Source organism: Morus notabilis, unplaced genomic scaffold (genome assembly GCF_000414095.1).
Source record: "Morus notabilis unplaced genomic scaffold, ASM41409v2 Scaffold248, whole genome shotgun sequence".
Classification (NCBI taxonomy): domain Eukaryota; kingdom Viridiplantae; phylum Streptophyta; class Magnoliopsida; order Rosales; family Moraceae; genus Morus; species Morus notabilis.
The window spans coordinates 682,167-706,754 of record NW_010374042.1 but is presented as its reverse complement, the minus strand read 5'-3'; the positions used below and the strand labels follow the sequence as shown (position 1 = coordinate 706,754).

Genomic DNA, 24,588 nt, shown 5'->3' with positions numbered 1-24,588 from the left:
AGAGAAGCCCACTGCCACATGAACAAAGCGCCAAGGGAGCACGGCCACCATCCGGCAAACATGTTGGAAACAATAGCCTAAACGAACAGTACCACACTTCTAAAGCGTGTCCGATTCGTTCCAACGAAAGCGCCACTCCACACACTACCACCACCACAGAGAAGATGACGAGGTGAGTCCGAGGACTAAGTGTTAGGGTCAAAAGCCTGGGGCCGCGCTCGGAAGCGATGCCGGAGCTCTGACCAAGCACTACACTCCAAACCTCTGACTCTCTCTCAAATCTTTTCGTGAGTTTTTGTAGCTGATTAATCTTAATTTTCTCTACTTTTTTTAATAAATACGATAAAATATATTCATAAGAAATTAGGATTCTACCAGGAATTAGATGGATTTCACATGCTCTACTTTGATAATCCGATTATTACAGTAGTGAGATTCAACTAAAAATAGTGATCTTTCTATATTAAATGCCAATATATTATCCAAAATGAGAAAGTACATCATTTGTTATGGATTTATTATTTATGTCATTTTAAATAATTAAGTATTATTAGTCTTTTTTTCTTTTTATTAATTAAATAACAACAATTTATTTTAGAATGGAGTTGCATAAATAACATTTTTTACCCTTTTTTATGTCCCACGCCAACTGTAAATTCTTATCTATTAGACTTCTGTAATTTATTGTGCTTGAATATAAATCTTGTCATGTTTGGAAACAATGCCACGTCGTTTCTTCCAATAAATGAAAATAGAAAAATATTTCATGAAGATTTATAGTAAGATAATTGAGACAGAGAGAGAAGAGTATACCTTCAAAATTACTCTTTTGCCCTGCTTATTTCAACAATTCAAACTGTTAGTTATGATTCAAATGTTAGTTCAGAAATTAAATTGGTATTTGAAAAAAGAAAATTAAAGGACAATTCAAACCATTAACAATGGTTCAAATCCTTAACTTTTAAAATTCACCTCCTCTTAAATTCTAAAAATTTGAATTGTTGTTAACAATTCAACAGTTTCAAATTCTACTTTTTCTCTTTCTTCAATTTTAATCTTAAAAATGTCATAACTTCTTCATTTTAATTCCAATTTGAGATGATTTTTTTAAATGTATTTATAATGAAGAGAAGAACAAATCCCCACCTATATTGCATATTTTTTAATATCATTTACAATAAGATTTTATAAAATTTGTTACAAAACTCTAATGACAGTTTTCAACACTTTATCCAACCACAGTTCGGATTTTATTCTCAATTTAAATTACAATTTATTTATATATTTAAACACCGGTTCAAATCACAATTAAAATTATAACAATTCAAATTATAACAATTCAAATTTTACAGTTCTAAAGATTTAAATCTCGACAGTTTAACTTGTTTAACCAAACAACCCCTTTTAGTTCTCCAATAAGTAATCTACACAGTGTGGTAATCTTCCACCTAGGAATCTTCAATGGATATCTTAACAAATTTCATTTTCAAAGCTATGTTTTGCCCGAGTGCGATATACATATTTCTTTTAATCTTCAGGGTTTAGATATCATATAACGATGGCAAAACATCCTATACAGGCATTAAGGTTTTAAGATAAACATTTAAGGTAACTATTCAATCTCATTTCTTGTTATGATTATTTTCGACATGATAATAAGTACACATATACATAGAAACACAAGTATCACACATAACACAAGGAAAAATCGCAGCAGCTCGTATTGAACTTATTAAGGGCACGGTATTTACAGCGAAATTGAATATATATCAACAATTCCCAAACAAAAATTAGAGTGGTATCTTTTGCTTCCCTTTTTCTGCACAGATTTAGCAAGACCTTCCTACTTGTGATTTAAACGAGACAAAAAGGGAGAAAAAAAAAAAATTACATTTTTCTCTTGAGTCAAAAAGAGGAGAGAAAGCGGGACAATCAATCAATAAAGGAAACAATTAAAAATAGCTGTTATATCTACCACCAGCAGTTACCTTCCGGTGACGCTTTGAACCGGATTTTCTTTCTCGCCCTCGTCGAGTAGAAGCCTTCTTTCCTGCTGGAGTCTTACCATATGTGTTACCACTTGGAAGAACTGGTCTGAAATCACTCACTTCAGGAGTAGGCATGTGCTCTAGTAATTCTCTGTGGTATGTCTGCCAAAAAAAAAAAAAAAAAAAAAAAAAAAAACATTACAACATTGAGATATATGAACTTTTGGCGGCGACATGTGGAAAGGAAACTAAAGGACAGCCCAGTTAGGTTCATCATTTAAGTTATTCATAGGGTTGTGAGAATTCCACCAAACTTGTTACAGGCCACTGGAGTCCAAGTGTTTGATTCCAACTTTCAAGGCTCATTCCTTTTATGCATGCATTTAGAAAAGTGGTTTTGGCAAATTAAAGTAAGCTGTAGCACCATTTTCTGATTAAAGTAGAAATGACGTGCATAGTTTTTCAAACTCTGGTCACAAGCAACAATTATACCTCTATAGTTTACTTAATATCCCAACAATAGTCAATGGTTCAATAGAGCAATCAACATAACACTACACCTCGGTCAAAACTCAAAAAAAAAAAAAAAAAAAAAAAAGGCTTGACTAAACAATTAAGCACACCGAAAATGTAGCAGAAAAGGCTTTGAATAAGCTTTTCAATCCAGCACAGCACATAGCTTCAAAAAAAAAATAAAATAAAAAATATAAAAAATCCCAACACAGCAAATAATGATCATTAAAATCTCGCACCTGTATTACGAAATTACGCCTTTCACAATCCATGAACATATTGATACTCCAACCAACTCTTTGCCTTAATTTATCCCTTACTGTGGAAAAGCTTAACTGATCCCTAGAAGTAAAACGATCAACTTCGTTGAACCATAGACAGGTAAACAGATTGGTAATAGGAATGTGTTCTCTTATGATTACACAACCTTCAGGAACATCTGCAGGAAGTCAAAGAAAAACTTCTCATTAAGACCCCAAAAGAAAGGGGGCTAAACATGTATAACACACATGCAAACATACATTGCAAAACATACTCAGATATATGTACGCCAGCTAATTATTTCAATACATACATACGTGAATGATGGATCACAAACCTACCACTAGTTATAGGAAGCTTAGCGGTAGAATATGGTTTCAAACCCTCTTTTCTGTAAAACTCAATCTGCCTATCAATGGTAGCATTGTCGTATTTTCCAGCAGCTTTATTAGCTTCAGCCTCCTCAAAAACATCATAGCGTCTATAATGCCTTGAGATTGCAAAAGTTGCATTGTGACGCCACAAGAACCTAAATGCCATTGAAAATAATCAAGCACCATGTAAAACACAAATCAAATTGGGTCCACTAATATACCACATAATGCCAGAATGCTTTGCATAGCAGGGAAAGGAAACAAGTTAAACATTAAGTAGCTGTCTATTCATATATGTAAAATAGAAAAATAAGAGAAATTTTGCAATGAAATCTTGGGAGAATATAGTAAATAGCATATTTATGAAACTAAATGAAGTAAACAGCAGATTTTAAAACTATTTGAAGAAAATATCAGTTTACCGTATAAATGGTTCATTTACAACTCATAAAAAGATTTTTTCCCACGTAAACGTAAAAAGATTCTTTTTACGACTGGTAAAAAGATTCTTTTCCACGTAAATATAGATTTTCTAAGATTTTTTTATCATGTAAGTTATTTTTTACCAGACGTAAATGAATCATTTATATGGTAAACTGCTATTTACTTTAAATAGTTTTAAAATCTACTATTTACTTAATTTAGTTTAAAAAATATGCTATTTACTACAATTACTCTGAAATTTTTTATTCTCATAAAAACTGAACATCATGGAAACACTATCAAATATCAACTTTTAGCATTAACAGATGACCAAAAATAGATTACACCTTCCGGTTAATTCACTATATTTTGAACCACGGGGTAAAGGGAAAGAATAAATAAAGTGCCAAATCATCAAGGAAAAGGAGATCAGAAGAAAACCCTGGCTGCTGGGAAAAAAAAAGAGAGAACCCTGACTACCAGAAAACGACTCACAAAGGGCCGGGGCATTGCCAAAATTTCACCAAAATAATAGAGCATAACTTACAACCAAGTAGTCATGCCTGAAATCCAGAGTCATGAATAACAGATTGTTAAGTTACAACAAAATATGTCATTTACAACTATTAACTATAGTGTAAAGCTAGAAGTGTTGGGATCTATTCTTTTACACCAAATCTCTGCAATTAAAAAGCAATAGAGAGTTCACATGCAACATTTGTAAAATACATCAATTGTGATAGAGTTTATATCAATATCATTTCCACTTTTGGAAAGTGCAAGGAAGCTACCAAGAAATGCACAATTTCTGTAAACAACCTTAAGTTAAGCTTCACGTTCAACCTCAATACCGTTCAATTCTTGACAAACCTCTCTACTTAACTATGGAACTGACTGTAATATATAAAAAGAGATTGTTCGAGAAGCCTGCAACTGAGGACTGGTAAACAGATGTAAGCTTTCTCTGTCTTGTCGGGATAATAGATCTGAAAGTGCGTGAGAAAGTAGAAATTTATAAAAGCTATAAGGACAAAGGGGTGTAAGTTGGGTTGGTGTAGGAGAGGATGGTTCATATAATTCAGATTCAAATTGAAAGGGTAGCTGACTCCATAGACTGCTGTCTAGCTCTCCTTTACCATCTACAGGGTCTGGATTCTTGCTAGAATACCTTTTGATCATCATTATCTTTATTTGTGGGAAAGTAATAGAATGTTGAAGTACGTGAGAGTCTATAGTATTATTTATAGGTGAATAGCCATTTAATGGATAATGGCTATTTAATGCAAAGAAATTGATAACTCTAAAAAATTAGAGTTATCTTATGCATTTTTAGCTTAAAGTTTGCTTAGCCAAGAGTGTATTTCATTGTTTTTTTTGTGTTTTAACTTAGATTTTCTGGTTTTGCATTTTATCTTGTTAAATTATGTACTTGTGCTGCTCTCGGGTTAAGGAGTGATTTGAATCAAAAAGAGGTTGAAATATGCCTAAATTGTGATTTTGCAAATTGTAGGGAGAAAGCAGTAGCATTCTAGGTGCAGCTGGCAAGTGGTATGACATCAGCACACTACATGGAGGAAAAAGGACAAAAGACCTGTTGCCGAATCTTCAAGGATTCGTTGACTCTGGTTTTAAGGGAATTTGTTCCCTGATTTCCAGAGTCAATGCAAGCTGGAAATTCTTGTATATTAGGCCTTTATTTGTAATTAGTGATGAATATTGTGTTACCATAAATAGCTTGTAGGTAGACTGTTTTGTAATCTATAAATAGGCTGTACAGTTAATGAGAACACCATTGGGAATATCACCATATAGACTGGTTTATGGAAAAGCTTGCCATTTGCTTGTAGAGTTGGAACATAGAGCTTTTTGGGCTCTTAAGAAATTGAACCTTGATTGGCAGGCAGAATTGCAATTGAATGTGCTGGATGAATTCAAGCTGCAAGCTTATGAGAATGCAAGGCTCTATAAAGAGAAGGTCAAATGATGGCACGACAAAAGGATACTGAGCATGACGTTTTAACCAGGGCAGCAAGTTCTTCTGTTTAACTCACGACTGAAGCTTTTCCCTGGAAAGCTGAAATCTAAATGGTCCGGACCATTCATGGTATCCACAGTTTTTCCCCATGGAGCAGTGGAGTTGCAAGAAACTCAATCTGGAAGGAAATTTTTGGTGAATGGCCAACGGATCAAGCATTATTTTGGAGGTCCTGTGGATCGCTGCAAGACTTCCATCAGCTTACAGGAGGCATAAATCAGGGAAGTAGTCAAGCTGATGACTCAAAAACAAGCGCTTTTGGGAGGCAACCCAAGGATTTGTTTTCATCTGTTTTTGTTTTTGTTTTGCTGTTTTGCCTTTGCATTTTCGCTTGTGTGTCGAGAAAAGAAACGCTGAAAAGGAATCAGGAAGCAAGCAAGGAACATGAAAAAGTCATAGTAAGTCGCCCAGAATGCTATGACTATGTTGCAGCATCTTAGGCAGCATTCTGGGCAGCAAGTAACAAATGAAAACTCACTCAGCTTGTTCAGCGCCGCAACGCCCACATAGAGCGCCGCAGCGCCCATTACTTCCTAGCCAAAAACCAGGGAGAACAAAGCCGTGGCGCCCATTATTTCCTGTTAAAAAAAAAAAAACGACAACTCGCTCAGCATTTTCCTGAAGCCTTAATTTCACCAACCACACTTGTGCTCCTCTTTTCATTTTTCAAACGCCCCACTCACACTCCACTCCATTCTCGGCCGCCACTTATCTTCTTCCTCCCATCACCGCCGCGCCCTTGCCATCTTCATCAATCACACCACTAAAGCCTCACTCACCCCTAGTATCTTCAGCGAGGCATTCTCACAGCGCAGTGCATTTAAGTTTGGGGGTAGAGCATGCCGCGGCCACAAAAGGTAGGGGTGATTTTTTATTTTCTCATTGATTGTCTGTGTTGACTAGTGGAATATACTTGGATGTGTTGAGATTTGGGGGTATTTTCTGTCATTATTGTGAGCGAGCTCCAAGAGTTTATTAAAAAAAAAAAAAGTGTAGATATATGTGTGGTTAGAGGCAGAGCAGTTTTAGGTTTTGAGAGGAGTTGGGTACGGCAAGGAAGAATTAGTCCTGTTGGGGTCAGTGAGTAGTAATTTTTGGGGGAGGGCAACCATATCTCGAGTAGTGAAGACAAACAGGTGGTCATAGTTCAGTTTTTTTTTTCGCTACCACCTCAACATGCCATTCAAGAGCAAAGCGAGGAAGGGGAAGGCCGTGCCTGAGAGGGCTGAATCCGACAGTTCAGAAACACATTCTGAACCAGAGGATCAGATTATGAAACGGTTTGTCTCTCCTCAAGCTTTAGATAGGTTCACCACGTGTACAAGCTCCCGGGCTTTACATATGGAAAAGGGGTTTGTCTTTGCGCAGAGCAACACTTTGGGTTACCCGGATTTCGTTCGCTCAATCATCGAGAAACATGCATGGCAAACTTTCCGCCATCGTCAACCGGCTGCAGTGACTCGGTGCAAGAATTCCACGCGAACTACAACGCAGCTACACCAGAATTAGTCTTTGTGCAAGACCACTGGATTCCACTCACGTTAGCGGAAATTAACAGAATGTACAATCTGCCAGATACAGAAGATCATTTCCAGGAATTTGCTGCAAGGTTGGATGAGGAGCAGCTTGATGAAATCCTTCACGCATTGTGTATGGAAGGTGCTGAGTGGACAAAGGCCACACGTGGTTTCATGACAATCCCTCAGAGGCTTCTCAAGCCAGGACCGAAAGTCTAGTTCCATTTCTTGAAATTCCAACTGATGCCTTCCTCCCATGATCATGTGGTGCACAAAGAGAGGGCTATCCTTCTCTACAATCTAATGGAGGGTAGAGACATTAATGTGGGCAAAATCCTCCAGCAACAAATTGGTGTTTGTGCAAGGCGGAACAATGGTGGGCTACGGTTCCCATCTCTTATCACTCAGTTATGCACAACACATGGTGTTGTGATTGAGAACTCTGAGCCAAAAGAGCAGCCCCCAATGCCCCTCACGCGTGCAGCAATCACCAGGCTCTGGTAGGATGATACACAACCTGAGGTGGAAGCGAGTCGAGCACTTGAACCTGTTGCGCCTAGCGCTCCTGCTTCCGAGCGGCCTAGCAATGATTTGGCAGCAGGTTTCTGCCGCTTGGAACAAAGATTAAGTCACATGGAGGTCCTGCAATATATCTCTTTATAGCAGATGCACAAGTTCTGAAAATATGTGAAGCGGCGAGACTTGGCTCTCCAGAAACATTTCAGAGCCAACTCCAGCAGATTCCATTCCTTTCTGGAATTTCCCCAACATTTATGTGACTCATCCTCTAATGCTGACGAACCTCGTGATGAGGAAGAAGTGGTTGCCGACCATCCCAGTTCCACACCAGCAGAGCCACAGGAACCGGAAGTCGCTGTCTCTGTGAGGAGAGCAGATAAAGGAAAATCAGTTGCTCCGGAGTCATCATCTCGGCGATTGAGGTTGCGTAGTGCCTCAAAATGATTCTGAAGAGGAACTCAATAGCGGTGTTGACCACTCAGGGAAGTCTTTCCTTACCTACTTTACTTGCTGCAGTGTGGTTTCTAGTCTGTTCTGTTTTGTTTTGTTGTTTGGTTTTATGGTTTTTACTTGTGCATCATCTTTCATCACTTTCATTTTCATTTTCTTATGTTTCAAGTTTTGTGAATGAATTTCTTGCAATCATGATGATTCGGCTGGATTTCGGCATAGTTTTAGAAAAACATGATTTCCACCAAGTTGTCCTTAACTTCTTCCTGATTGTCTTCTTCCATATTTTTTATTTTTCTTCATTTGAGCACTTAGCCTAGTGTTATTGATTCATTGAACTTCTAGAGAGAGATTCTGTAAATGTGTTTTATTCTTAGGACTCACAATCTCTAAAACTTACTTGATGCACTCTTGAGCCGAAATCATAGATAAGCACTTTACCAAGCAAGTGATTTAGGCCATCTTTAGACCGTTTGAGCTTTTTGAGCCTACCTTGACATGTTATTCCTTAGTATACTCGTTGAGCCTACTTTTACCTTTCTCCTTGTTCCCTTGTTCGGTACCCTACTTGCTCTTTTGCAACATTGAGGGCAATGTTGATTTTAAGTTTAGGGGTAGGGGGAGCTTTTGATGCTGAGTATGTTATCCTTATTCATCTAAAAAAAAAAATTTTGCTCCGCTGTTTTGGAATGCTTAGTAACCAGGAGTGAGCATGAGCCCCATGTTCACTTTTGCGTCAAACGGTAGACCAAGGCAAGAGCAAGCAAGCCAAAAAAAAAAAAAAAAAGCAAAAAAGCGCCTTGAATTGCATCTTGTTGAGTAACCGGGTGTCTTCATCATCAATGTTAACACTCGCGTAAAAAGACAAGTGTTGCATCTCTTAGTAGTTCAAAAAAAAAAGGGGGTGAAATAAAAATAAAAGCAGATATGGTGGACAAGGGAAAGCAAAAACTTAAGTTTGGAGGTGTTACTTGAGAATGTTATTTGAGCTTTTTAAAGTCCTAAAATTATTGATGTGCTCTGAGGGAGAATTCTACCTTCATTCTAGCCTATCATTTCAAGCCTAAAAAGTACTATTGATCCTTGGTAGTGTGTTGATCTACATTAGTGGAGAGAGTGTTGAAAAGTGAGCCTATGGAATTTGAAAATTCGCTTATAGAGATTCTTAGCTTGGAGCATGTGTGCATTTTCCCATCTAGATTGACAATGATGATATTGCACTTGGTTGTTCACACACACACAAGAAAGGTCTAATTGGAGAAGAGGCAATCTTTTGAAGCTAAGTTCAGCACTTGGGTGGAAATTGTGTTTCTGTTTAAGCTATGTTCCTAACCCAGCTTTTGAGGGTAATTTTTTTTTTTTTTGAGAATTCATTCACAAGACTTGTGCTTCTTTTCTTTTGATTCATTGTTGTTTTTAACTTTCGTTTATATTTTTGTTGTGTCTTGCTCGAGGACGAGCAATACTTTAAGTTTGGGGATGTGATAACTCTAAGAAATTAGGTTATCTTATGCATTTTTAGCTTAAAGTTTGCTTAGCCAAGAGTGTATTTCTTGTTTCTTCTGTGTTTTAACTTAGATTTTCTGGCTTTGCATTTTATCTTGCTAAATTATGTACTTGTGCTGCTCTCGGGTTAAGGAGTGATTTGACTCAAAAAGAGGTTGAAATATGCCTAAGTTGTGATTTTGCAAATTGTAGGGAGAAAGCAGTAGCATTCTGCTGCAGCATTCTGGGTGCAGCTAGCAAGTGGTATGACATCAGTACACTACCTGGAGGAAAAGGATAAAAGACCCATGTGAGCTGATTGAGCTGTACAGTAGTGTAGACCACTTCAGCCCTTATTAATTGACACCGCAACCCTTTTGTTGCCCTAAGAAGGAAATGCTTTCTGCAAAGGAGAGCAGCCGCCGAGTACAAGAGAAAAAAATAGGAGAAAAGAAATATAGGACAGTACTGAGAGAAAAAGGAGGACCAGACGTGAGAGAAAGAAGAAAAAATTCAAGAGAGAGAGCTGCATAGAGGAGGATCCGAAGGGAAGGACAAGGAGAAACTCTAGGGGGACGTTTGCAAGGGGGATTCGTACCATGATTCGAATCATGGTTCGCGGTTCGCTACAGTATTTTCTCTCACAAAAAACGCACGTAAAACGAGAATGACTCTGAATCATGGTTCTAAATCCATGAACCAAACGTCCCATAGAAGATCCAAGATCCAGCTCCTCAATTCTTTTTCTTTCTGTTAGCTTGATTCTTTTGTTATTTTTATTATTAATTAAGACATGGATTACTCTGAAAATCTGGTTCTTGTAATTACCATTATGAACTAATTTGTTAAGTTATATCTGCTAATGGAACCGAGGTTGTAAGGATGATGGTTGCTTGAGGAATGTTGATTAACTCTATTTCCTGTTCATCTATGTATGCTTAATGCTTATTTCTGTCTTTGACTGGCCATCGATCATAGAATACAAGACTGAGATTAATACTAGAAAGGTTAATTTTAGTTGGATCTAACATAGATGATGCAAGTTCAATAATCTTGTTTTAGTTTATTGATTTGTGAATGGTATAAGAATATATTGTTCATCTTGCATAACATAAAGAAATCCGAGCTTAATTTGCATTCTAAAACTAGATTCACATAAGAATATGTTGGAAATGGTTGAAGAATCTGTAGACATAAAGACTTTAGAAGAATCTTATGCACAATAAATGAGTTTTTGTTAACAGGACGTTTAATGCTATAGCATTCTTGCAGCATTCACTGTCAGATTTGCAACTAAGGAGAAATTAATAGGTCTAGCTGATTCACTTCACTGCATACACTCCATTTTAACATTTTTGATCTTCTGATTAATCTTTTCTTACATTTCATTTTACTTTTCTGCATTTAAAACAATTGGGTAATTTTTGAACAGTCAACTTTTTATCATTCTTAATGGGTAAACTAGTTGATTTCTGCATGTACACTTGGTGATTCATTCTCGGTGGGGCAATATTCGTACTTTGTACACTTTATTACTTGTCTGCGACACGTGCACTTGCGAGCATAAAAATCACGCAACAGAAATCTTGTTTTTTTTTTTTCCAAAGGTCTTGACAGGTTGTCAACTAGGACATTATGGCTTCCTTAATGTGTTCGACCAAATAATGGTATTTGAATAACCATTCATGCCATCTCACTGAAAATAAGAACATCATCAATATAGATCAAACAAATATTGGAGAATGGCTCTACTTTTCTTGCAGATCAGGTAATTGCTTGCTCTATATTGATGATGTTCTTATTTTGCTTGATCTATATTGATGATGTTCTAATTTTCAGTGAAAATGAGGAACAACACAGGCAACATCTAAGGAAATGGGTTAGTTCTGTTTGAGGCAAAGATGAAGATTGGCATGAAGGATGTAGACTTTCTTGGCCTGAAGATTCGTGATGGCAAGATTAGTCCACATGAGCACATTGCGAAAAAAGTCCAAGAGTTTCCTGATGAATTAACTAGAAGAAAGCATATTCAGCAATTCCTTGGAATTGTTAATTATGCTGCATATGATATCCCACATCTCTCTAGAATCACCAGTAAAATCTTGAGACATCTAAGGGAGCAAGTGGTCCCCAGAAGCAACTGAGTGTTAAAAAGTTAAAAATGAGATGTCAGGAGCTTCCTCCGTTAAAGATACCAGGCGATGGACCGCTCATTACAAACAGATGCATCAAATCAATTCTGGTAGTTGCTCTCATTGAAGAAACAAATGAAGGAAGAGGAATCTATGGATACAGATCAGGAGCTTTTACCTCAGCAGTCTCATTATCCATTATCAAAAAATGAGGTACTTGTGATTAATGGGATTAAAAATTTCCAGTTTTTTTTAATCCAACCTCAATTTATTATAGAAACAGACTGAACAAAAACGTTCTTACTGTATGTTTCATTCATTGAGGAAAAGCTTACAACTATTTATAGAGTACAGAGTATTTTAGTATACAACCTATACTAGGAAATTCTTAATTACAAAAGAATCAAGGAATTATTTTCTGAAATTGACAGCTAACTATCCTATCACTCACAGCTTGCATTGACTCAATAAATCATGAAACTATCCCTAAGAATCCTACCATTGACTAGACAAATCAGGGAATGATTTCCCTGAGAATCAGAGACAAATCAGGGAATGATTTCCCTGATAATTTGAGTCAACAAATCTTGACAGATTCGTCAACACTCCTCAAGCTATTGAGTGTATGTTTTCCATTCCCATTTTGTTGGTAATACTTTGAAACGTTGCATTAGGGAGTCCCTTCATTAGAATGTCTGCCAGTTGCATGTTGGTAGGAATATAAGGAGTGCAAATAAGTCCATTCTCGAGTTTTTCATTGATGAAATGGCGATCGATTTCCACATGCTTTGTTCAATCATGTTGTACAGGATTGGGTGCAATATTGATAGCTGATTTGTTGTCACACAATACAGCTTCATAGTGCCTTCCCATTTCACTCCTATGTCTCCTAGAATAATTTTTATCCATAATAGCTCACATATGCCTTGAGCCATTGCTCGAAACTCAGCTTCGGCGCTTGATCTAGAGACTACTGATTGTTTCTTACTTCTCCAAGTTATGAGGTTTCCTCCAAGAAAGGTACAGTACCCCGAGGTGGATCTTCGGTCAATAAGAGATCCGACCCAATTTGTGTTTGTGTATGCTTCCAAGTTTAGCCTTCCATTTCTTTTTAATAGGATTCCTTTTCCAGGAGTGCCCTTGAGGTATTGAAGAACTTTGTATGCAGCTTGTAGGTGTGTCTCTCGAAGGGCATGCATAAACTGACTTAGAACACTTACTGCATAGGCTATGTCTGGTCTTGTATGAGCAAGATAATAAACTTCCCGATCAGCCTCTGATATCTTCCCTTGTCAACTTATGGACTATCTACAGCTTCTCCTAACTTGTGATGATAATCAATAGGAATTTCTGAAGGCTTGCATCCCATCATACATGTTTCCTTGAGTAGATCCAAGATATATTTTTGTTGAGAGATGAACATCCCGGTTTTTGAGTGTGCAACTACAATTCCTAGGAAGTACTTGAGCTTTCCTAGGTCTTTTATCTCGAACTCCCTGGATAAATGGTCTTTTAGTCTTGATCTCTTTGGCATCATCTCCTATCACAATGATATCATCCATGTAGACTATTAAGGCAGTGATCTTTCCCTCCTTTGATCGTTTGATGAAGAGTGTGTGATCTCCTAAGCTCTGTTTAAACTTCATCCTTTCCATGGCTTTGGTGAATCTTCCAAACCATGCCCTTGGAGACTGTTTCAGCCCATAGAGGGCTTTCCTTAACCTGCACACATTGTTAGTTCCAAAGGCTTCATTGAATCCAGGTGGTGGTTCCATATAGGCTTCCTCCTCTAAATCACCATGTAAAAAAGCATTTTTCACATCAAATTGCTGTAAAGTCCAATTAAAATTGGCTGCCAAGGATAATAATATCCAAATGGTGTTTAGTTTTGCCACGGGTGCAAACGTTTCTACATAGTCAACAAGCCTGGCTTTATATCTCTCAAGTGTCCCATCTGCATTATACTTTACTGTGAATACCCACTTGCCCCCTATTTATTTTTTTCCTTTAGGCAACTCAACAATTTTCCAAGTTTTATTTTTTTCAAGTGCTCTCATTTCCTCAATCATAGCTTTTTTCCACTCCCCACTTCTAAGTGCTTCTTGAGCAGTTTTTGGAATCTCAATAACATTTATCTCGGTGAGAAAGGCTCTATGTGATGGAGAAAGATTGGTAAATGAGATGAAGTTGGCTATAGGATGTTGTGTGCATTTTCGTGTTCCTTTTCTGAGTGCAATAGTCAGATAAAGATCATGGAATTCTTGTGGTAAGGGATCAGTTTTGTTACCTGCTTTTGTAGCTTGATCTTGCGCGGGTTCTAATGGTTGGGCCATCAAGATTAGGCTTCCTTCTCGAGTACACTTGCAATGGAGACATTGGATGGTTCTTTACTTGATGAGAATGGACTGGACTTGTGTTTAGATTTTCATGGGTAGGCCTTGAACTTGAATGATCACGACTTGGACTGACAAAAGGATCTTGGGCTGGAGGATCTCGGTCTAGACTAAGAAGAGGGGTTGAATTATTTGGAGGGTTTGAGATTGTTTCTCGGGTAGGGCTTGAGGAAAGATCAAAAGTGAGAAAATTTAAGTCCGAATTGTCTTCTAACCTAAGCTCCCTCAGAAGACAAGTTTGATCATAGAACCCTTGATTTTCAACGAAAGTGACATATTTTGATATGTAGAATTTCCTAGTATTTGGGTGATAACACTTATACCCTTTCTGTGTTGAGGAATATCCTAAGAAAATTGACTTTAAGGCTCTTGGATCAAGTTTTACTATTTCGGTCTTTTTGCTGAATGTGAACATAGGCAATGCAACCAAAAATTCGTAAGGGAAGTTGTGAGTGTTTTATATGAGGAAATGATTCTGACAATACGTCAATGAGAGACTTGTTTTGTAACACTCTACTGGGTAATCGATTAATGAGATACGTGGTTGTTAAAACGGCTTCCCCCCAGTAAAATTTAGGAACATTTTTCTCAAACAATAGAATGTGAGTAACCTCTAGAAGATGGCGATTTTTTCTTTCTGCAACCCCATTCTATTCTGGGGTGATGACACAAGAAGACTCAAGAATTATGCCATGTGTTTGAAGGAACGGTGACATCACTTGATTATTCTCTCCCATTATCAGAACGAATATAGTTGATGTAAATCCCAAATTGTGTAAGAATCATTTTATGAAATATGGAAAAAATAACACACATCGGATTTATTTTTCATCAAGAAAAGCCAAGTAGTTCGAGAGTAATCATCTATAAAGGAAACAAACCAACGAGCCGCATTAATATTTGAAATTCTAGATGGTCCCCAAACACCTGTATGGACTAAAGAAAAAGCTCAAATGATCTTGACTTATTCAAAGGATAGGAAATTCTATGGTGCTTGGCCATTTGACACACTTCACAATGAAACTCATTGACAGTTATTTTCTGAAACAGCAAAGGAAACATAGTTTTTAACAGTGAAAAAGATGGATGACCCATTTGAACATCATGGAGCCAAATATGAGCTCTTCTTGTAGATTGATTATCAGACATGTAAGACTGAGGAATATAACCGTTTTTATTGCCACCATCACTTGTGCCTAGATAGTAAAGTCCCTCATGTTCTTTAGCACGCCCAATCATCTTCCCCGTGGTCCGATCCTGAAATACACAGTGTGTAGGATAAAATGTTACAGAACAGTTCAAGTCAGATGTGAGCTTCTGAATAGACAGTAGATTAAAAGACAATTTAGGAACGTGAAGGACAGATTTCAAAGGCAATGATGGTATGGTTATAATCCTTTTTCCAGCAACAGTTACCAAAGTTCCATCGGCTGTTTTTATTTTTTGGTTACCGGGACATGGGGTGTAGGATGAAAAATGGTTTGAGGAGTTTGTTATATGGTCGGTCGCACCAAAGTCTACTAGCCATATTCCATTATAGTTGCTCTTTGAATCACTTAGAGGATGGGTCATAGAATACTTACCTAATTGGGCCATGGAGCACAACCCCACCAGTTTATCCATTGCTGTTAGGAAACTGCGGAGTTTTTCAATCTCTTCTCGATTGAATCCACTCAATTCTTGTGTTGCAGCAGTTGTATCTTTTTCCTCTGCATGAACAGCATTGGCTTGATAGTTCCGAGGCTGAAATTTCATCTGGGAATTATTTCTGGGTGGTTTTCCATGCAACTTCCAACAAATGTCGTTAGTGTCCCGTTTTCTTGCAGTAGTTGCAGAACAAACCATCTCTATTGTTTGTTGATTTGTTGAATGACTTGTTCTCTGTCCAGTTGGTGTTCTGTTGTGAGTTTTGAGGGGCAGTAGCAGCAACAGTAGGAACCGAGACAGCAGCAGTAGGAACTCAGACAATTAAGGCCGAGCTCTCACTTGGTGGAGTTTCAAGCATGATGCCTCTCCTTCCTTCTTCACCTCGGACAGTAGAGAAAACTTCACTCAGGGTTGGCAGAGAATCCTTTCCAAGTATTTGCACACGAACTTGGTCATATTCAACATTCAAGCCAGCCAAGAACTCGTAAACCCTTTCTCCTTCAACAAATTTTAGCATCATTGCAGCTTCTTCACTGCACTTCATCTTAAAGTTTTGGTAGTAATCGAGTTCAATCCACAAATTTTTCATCTTGTTATAATAAGCAGTGACCAATAGATGACCTTGCTTGGTTGAGTGAATTTTTGTCTTAATTTCATAGACTAAGGCTGCATCACGCACCTTTGAATAGGTCTGCTTCACAGTATCCCAAATGTCTTTTGATGTGGGCAGGAACATAAGGTTGCCACTAATCTCAAGCTGCATCGAGTTCCAAAGCCATGTCATGATTGACGAGTCTTCTACATCCCAAGCCTCAAACTTTGGATCATCCTCCTTCGGTATAGGGCCTGTCAAGTGACTCAATTTGCCTTTTCCTTTAAGGAAGGTTCTAACTAGTTGGGACCACACTAGGTAATTTCGGCCGTTAAGTTTAAAGGAGGGTTGCAAGTTTTGGTATTCACCTATTTGTGGTTGGGAAATTTGGGTTGAATTAGGGAGGTCGACATTCATGGTATTGTTACCGGTGGTATTGTTACCGGTTTCAAAGATTTCTGACATTTTTCTAGGTGATTAAAGGCTAAAGAAGAAATGACAATGAACAGCTTTTTTTTTCTCAGTAGAAAATCGTGTAAGGCTCTGATACCATGAACAAAAACGTTCTTACTGCATGTTTCATTCATTGAGGAAAAGCTTACAACTATTTATAGAGTACAGAGTATTTTAGTATACAACCTATACTAGGAAATTCTTAATTACAAAAGAATCAAGGAATTATTTTCTGAAATTGACAGCTAACTATCCTATCACTCACAGCTTGCATTGACTCAATAAATCAGGAAACTATCCCTAAGAATCCTACCATTGACTAGACAAATCAGGGAATGATTTCCTTGATAATTTGAGTCAACGAATCTTGATAGATTCGTCAACACAGACAATAAATATTTTGAGGGGTTATTAAAAAGACACGAAGGAGAAATCCCAAATCCACAATTGCCGAGATGGCAGGAATGGTTATCCAAATACCGTTATTCGGTCAAACACATTAAAGGAAGCCATAATGTCCTAGCTAACTACCTGTCAAGACCTTTGGAAACAAAAATACAAGATTCCTCTGCATTAAATAGCCATTATCCATTAAATGGCTATTCACCTATAAATACTACCAAAGACTCCCACGTACTTCAACATTCCATTACTTTACCACAAATAAAGATAATGATGATCAAGGGGAGTTCTAGCAAGAATCCAGACCTTGTAGATGGTAAAAGAGAGCTAGGCATCAGTCTATGGATTCAACTACCTCTAGAGTAGGGCCGGCAATATGGGTCACAACACGACTCGAAAACGACACGAATTTCGCGGATTAGGGTTGAGAAAAAGAAATTCGGGTCAGAATTGGATCGACCTGAAATTGACACGAAAAACACGGGTCAATTTCGGGTTGGACCCGCCTAACCCGAACACGACACGAAACTTGTAAAAAAACTAAAAAATACATATATTTTTCATTACATATTTTGGTTTTATTATGAACTTATGATATCATGATTGTTATACTTAAAATCTTTATAGTACTATTTGCTTAATTTTAATAGATGTTATTGTATTTTAGTGTGTTATGAATTTTAAGTTATTTTTAATATGTAAAAAATTAAATAAAAGTATACAATTTTCGTGTCAATTTCGGGTTCACGGGTCAATTTCGTGTCACGAGTCATTTTCGTGTCATGTCGTGTCAACCCCTAAAGTGGTCATGTCGTGTTCGTGTTGCGATTTTTAAAAAATTTCGCGTCACAGGTCGTGTTCGGATTGACTGCAAATTTAGAAAGAAACGATCAAAACACGACACGAACACGACACGTGACACGAATTGCTACCCCTACTCTAGAGCTTATAAGAAACATCATTTTCTTAAGTATATTATTGATCTAAGAATACGTAATGATGAGATGATGAGAAAAATTAGTCAACTGCTTGGAAGTAGAATGTGAAAATTAGACAGGAAAAGAAAATCTTGCAGAACTCACAACAAATATTATGCTGAGTGTACTACCATTCCCAAAGAGACTGTATCATACAGTCTTTTCCCTAAGATATATGTTCACAAACAGGATCATTATAGACCAATTTTCGTGCACCGTGCTTTTCTCCAGACATATGATAAACTTGTCAACACTGAGCTACTACACGTACTGGCTACTTCTTAATCTTCGGCCAATGGCAATATATTTTGAACCGGCAGTCATGAAGATGCATTGGGCGCTCGGCTATGGACACTTCCAGTGTGTTTGGTAGGGTGGAAAGGAGAGAGGAAAGAAAATAGAGGAAGGATTTTGTAGAGGAAAATGGAATTTTAAGTTGTTTGGTAGAGGAAATGAGGAATGAAGGAAAATAAAAATTCATGAGACCCACCAATTTTTAATCCTTCCAACTTTGGGAAGAAAAGAGGAGGGAAAAAATTTGACAAAAAAAAAGATGTAAAATAACAATTTTAACTTTTACCGTTCATCATATTTTTATTTGAATTAGAGTATTATTGTAAAATGCCTTAAATTTGACATTTTCTTCACTTTTCTTTCTCTCCTACCAAACAATATGTGAGAATTTTACTTCCTTCACCTAGGTATTTTACTTCTCTTTCCTTCCTCTTTCTATCCATTCTACCAAACATAGCATTCATGTTCATAATGTTTATAAGTCAGAAATAAATGACTTTCACAACTTGACTTTCAAAGGGGGATTCGAGCACAAAGCCTACAATTATCATCATTAGGCTATCTGATTTTTGAGGTGATTTTTTTGAACCTATGATTATCCCAGTAGATCATGTTCATCCTGACATCCACTTTTACTGGGCTCATGACTCCTTTTATGGATGCATGACAGTACAACGTGCCTTATCTGAAATCTATGGTGGACCCCCATTACAAAGAAAATTATTTACTCAACCAAGGTCACTGATAGCAACTTGTTAGTTTGTTAGAGAAGTTAGTAGTTAGTTAGAAAGAATGTTATTAGTTAGTTACTGTAGACTTTAGTTGGTTAGGGAATTAGTTAGAGAAAGCAGGAGATATTAAAAGGGGGGTTCGGGAACTAAGAGAGGGGAGGAAAATACTGGAGTCTTGTACAGGAAGTCTTGGCTAAGGCTGAGCAGGGGAGATTTAGCAGTATCTCGAAAGACTGCTTTTGTAATTCATTTCCGTTAGTCAACAAAGATCATATTTCGTTCTTCTGATTCTTTTTTGTTGTAGTCAATATTCTGTTCTTATCAATTTGGTATCAGAGCATTGATTCTGGGCTACAATGGCAGCTAGGAAAACAGATGAAAGGTTCGAACTGGTGGAGAAGGAGATCAAGGAAGTTAGGGTTTCCATGGAAAAGGGAATTGGTGAGATGGAGAAAGGGCTCGGGGAGGTTAGGGTGGAATTATCACAAAATAGGGCGGATCTGATTGAGATCTGCCGTCTGATGGAAGAGCAAATGCAGCTTCTGTTGGCGATGGGGAAAGTGAAGATGCCGGCAAAGGAAATCGGCCCAAGCGTCGCCATAAATCGGGATGGGGAATTTGGTTCGGGTCAAGTTGCAGGCCGTGGGTCGTTGGCCAGAGTTGAGGAAATTGGGCGTGAAGGAAGGATTCCGGCCGATCACAGGGTTTCCAGCGAAGATTGCCGGGAGGTGTTAGGGGTTGTCGGCGGCGGGGTTAGGTTGAACGGAGGGGGAATCAACCATGGAAAAGGGCCGGTGGTGGAACCTAGGGATTTTGGAGGGGCTCGACGCGAATCAAACCTGAACGGAGATCCTTGGGCAACGTTTGGCGGCGGAATAAGTTTCGATTTCGGCAATTTGGGGGCTGGGTCTCGCGATTTTTGGTCTGGGTCTTGGAATTCAAGAGTCGTTAAGGCTGATTTTGGAGCAATTTTGACTGGGTCTTCGCCTTCTGGCATGGTTGGAACTAGGTCAGCGTTTTTGAGCGTGAATTCAGGCAAGATTTTGGCTGGGTTCTGAAATTCCGGCCGAATTTGGATTGGATGCCGAGATTCTGGCGCAATTGGGGCTAATTTCCACGCAATTGGGGTTGGGCCTCGCAACACCAACGTGTTTGGGGCTGGAATAGGGAATTTAGGCGTGAATTCTGGTGAAATTAAGACTGTGTCTTGATCTGCCTGTGCGGACAGGGCAACTTCAGCAAGGTTGGGGCTGGACTTCCTAATTCCAGCAAGATTGAGGCTAATTTTGGTGCAATTGGAATTCACCCTCGAAATTTCAGCGAGTTTGGGGCAGGGTATGCAGAAACTGGTGTGCCTAGAGTTCAAATTAGGAAGTTTGCAAATGGCAGACTTGAAATTGGTGGGTTTGCAACTCCAAAACCCAACCTGTCTCTTGTTCACTGCTTTAGGACCCATTGTTGTTAGGATCGTCGCTGCCGAGTTCATGGTTCCAAGCCTCTCTGTTGTAGCCTTCATCACCGCTGCACTTGACTCTCCTAGAGTCAATGCTCCATTCGACGTTTCAAGATTCAAGCTCATCGATATGGGAAGGAAGTGGAGTCATTCAGCTGCAATTTCTTGACTTACACCTTGAGGACAAGGTCTTTGTTTGGAACGGGAGTAATGATAGCAACTTGTTAGTTTGTTAGAGAAGTTAGTAGTTAGTTAGAAAGAATGTTATTAGTTAGTTACTGTAGACTTTAGTTGGTTAGGGAATTAGTTAGAGAAAGCAGGAGATATTAAAAGGGGGGTTCAGGAACTAAGAGAGGGGAGGAAAATACTGGAGTCTTGTACAGGAAGTCTTGGCTAAGGCTGAGCAGGGGAGATTTAGCAGTATCTCGAAAGACTGCTTTTGTAATTCATTTCCGTTAGTCAACAAAGATCATATTTCGTTCTTCTGATTCTTTCTGGTTGTAGTCAATATTCTATTCTTATCAGTCACCAACCTCGGCACTTGTGCAACAATATCTTGATGATGTGGATAGATATTGGGATGAGTGGTTTAAAGCAAAAGCAAACACGGGAGAACCACCTGAGGAGCTAGACTCAAATGATGGCTCAAATCCATATGTAGACATGGAACTTATCGACATAGGTTCCTGGCACAGCATTGACTGGCTTTCCAGTGATGAAGACTAAGCCCACGAAAGCGTGGTGGGTTTAGGGTTTAGGATTATTTTAATGCCAATACCCTAATGACAATACCATATACCCTAATCCCTATACCCTAATATAATATAATAATATTATATTAGGATATCTGTGGATATGTAGATATGTACATATGTGAGAAGACGGTGAAATAAATCCATACACAAGACTTCAATTAATGCCATGTGAAGATCATATGAAAGCTATGTGAAGACTTTGGCTAGGAATGTGATGTATTTCATATAATCATGCGAGAAAATTCCAAAAATTAACCCTAAAAACCCTATCCATCCCAACAAAACACATAACTGTACCAACTGAACAAACCCTATTACTGTTGCTCTTGCAACAAAACACATGTCATCCCAACATTCCAAATAACTGTACCAGAGTGAACTGAAATTAGGAAAACACTTATCTTAAGATACGTTCTAGTCCCCTTGAAACCACTAGAAGCATCAATAGAGCTAAAAGGACTAACAAAAGCCGAACATGTAGCGTACCTCTCAAGAATTTGATAAGGATCCACTACAAGCTGGAGCTTCCCATCTATCCATATGGAATATCGAACATTGGGAAAGATCCTGTGTAGTAGTAGCTTTGGGATCTGCACAAGAATATGCTGGATCATAACATCTAACAATTCTAGCAAAATTTCATCTTAATCCATAGTGGTAGAAAAAGAGCAAATCAACCAGAATCAACAAACCTTTCCGTTTCGTCTTGAATCATTGTACGGAATATTGTGAACGACAATAATTCTCCACAATCCAACCCGCTTACTGTTGTCTAGGACACTGGAATTCTTTAAATACGCTTCTGTCTCTTCATCAATAAACATGTAGAATGGAATGGTTTTTCGTGCCAATTCACTAACATTCTTGGGTTGTTGTATTAAGTCATAATTTCCTAGCAAAGGTGTGACCATGAGGAAGAGCGGTAAAAAATAAATAAGAGAGAGAGAGCTGTCATAATTTCCTAGCAAAGGTGTGACCGTGAGGAAGAGCGAAAAAAAATAAAAATAAAAAATAGAAAATAAATGAGAGAGAGAGAGAGAGAAGAGGGAGATAATAAATGGAAGTAAAATTCATGGCATGTCCTAAGTACCAAATATAGCTGATGCAACAATGACCTCATGAGACTGCTCTAACTCCATAAGGTCAACTTCATCAATATCAAATCCAGTCCGGAAGCCAGGCCTACTTCCTCTGACAAATCTGCCAGAACAAGTTTATTTTTTATTGAGTTTTGTTATGATTCAATCCATTTATTGCAAAATTATTCAATTCTTTGTTATGATTCAATCCATTTATTGCAAAATTATTCAATTCTAAGTCTTCATTGCTTATTAAATAATCCAAGCAAAACATACAGTGATACAGAAAGAAGAGAACTTACCCACAGTGCACTTGCATTGACTCCTTTATATCAAAAGAATCATCCCTCTGCTTCAGAGAAGGATACCCACCAAATTCAGAGCCACCAAAAGGCTCAGTTCTAGTTGGATTGTCATCAAGAATATATGACAAATTAATGATTACAGGTGACACTGATGCGGACCTTGGCATCATAGTGACCGCCTGCTCCACAGGAAGATAACATACTGGACATGCTGAAAGAAATAAGCAGCAAAAGAATCACTAGCTATTATCAATGCGCGTAAATTCTCATACTTGGTCAAGATGCTAGACCATCACATGATGCATATTCAGGTAACATACAATTCTGAACCAGTTCCAGCAATAATAGAACTAGTAGATGCCACTGAAAAAAATATATTAAATAAAAAAATTGACTCACGGCGCGGTCCAATCCTCTTTGGATTAGCTGGAGGAGGTGGAGGAAACGCGAAATTTTCACATTGATGGGCAGCCGGAACAGAATTTCGAGAAACCGAGGTACTAGAAAGCTTCGGGTCGAAACGATTGTCATGATCCTCGGGAAAAATCAGACGCCTAGTTCTGCCCCTTCTTGTAGTAATGATCTCGCGAGCAGAAAAAATCTCATCGTCACCGAAGGTAGCTCTAAATTCAATAGGCGGGCCATTGTCAGCAGTTCTGATGTTTTCAATACGTTGGGCGATTTTCAAGTTAGCGTTTTCTGGTTCATCACAACAGAGAAATCAGAATCAAAACCACGAGACTGAAATATGCTATTTCCTTCCAGTAAACGACAATGTTAACAACAAGAACCCAAGATTTTCAAATTAAATGGTGCAGAGAAACCAAATCCATCATATGGGCATCGCATAAAACATCAATTAAAACTAGTATAAAACAAAATTTCAAGCGTTCATTACCCAAAAAAAAAAAAAAAAACGGTGAAAAGAAAACAAACCTTTGTTAACAGTAAATGAACCGAACACAAAGACGAAAAGAGCGAGGACGACGAGAAGAAGCATGGCGATCTTCCGTCGACCGAAAAATCGGCAGAGCAAAGGCCGAAGCTTTTCCTTCTCTCTCGAAAGAAGAAGCTTCGAGGGCTTGCGGAGGAGAATCGGCGTCGGCTGAACATTCCAGAATCCATTCTTCTGTTGCTGCTGATGTTGATGTTGTTGCTGGTGTTGGTGTTGTTGTTGTTGATGTTGTTGTAATTGCAATGATCCATAACTCCCCGTGCGGAGACCTAATGACCCTCCAGTCATTGTACCTTTGAACCGAAAATCATCTCCTTCCTCGTCTTCTTCTTCTTCTCCTCGTCGCATAAAACCCCCTCATTCAGAATTACCAGAAGAGAAATTCAAAATTCAAACGCCAATCGAACAGGGAAATCGGATTCGATTCTCGAAATTGACAATATTATTGACTTCAATGGCCAATGCGATCGGATTTTCGCGAAATGAAACGATGGAATTCGATCAACGCCAAGCAAGCAAATTTGAATCGGAACCGGAATCGGAATAAATCAGAATCTTCCGATGGATCGAAAACCAAGAGCAATAGGAACAATGCGAGATCAATTGGAAGAATGCGAGAGAATTTCAAAATCGAAGTTGGATTTCCGATGTGCAGAAGAAGAACTTTTCTAGGGTTATGTAGAGCCTATTACATATGTTTTTCGGCATTCACATTCGCGCCGTTTATCTACTTTAGCTAATTTATTCTCGTTTAATTTATTATCTTTTCGGGTATAATTCTTGGAATGTGCAAAGAGAAAATTCAAAAAATATGCTCAAGAATTTAACTGAAAGAACATATCTCTTAATTAGTGT

General features: G+C 38.1%; 1 protein-coding gene across 1 annotated transcript; it reads right to left on the bottom strand.

Annotated features, from left to right (window-relative positions):
- Positions 1–1,704: 1,704 nt before the first annotated feature.
- On the bottom strand, positions 1,705–24,383 carry LOC21404352. The gene is made up of 9 exons (XM_024176428.1): positions 23,715–24,383; positions 23,178–23,477; positions 22,776–22,989; positions 22,485–22,594; positions 22,087–22,286; positions 21,881–21,984; positions 3,104–3,291; positions 2,741–2,940; positions 1,705–2,150 (listed from the first exon to the last, which is right to left on the bottom strand). Exons 1-9 carry the CDS (start codon positions 24,079–24,081, stop codon positions 1,953–1,955), a joined length of 1,881 nt encoding a protein of 626 aa, XP_024032196.1. The 5' UTR covers positions 24,082–24,383; the 3' UTR covers positions 1,705–1,952.
- Between the last annotated feature and the right edge of the window lie 205 nt (positions 24,384–24,588).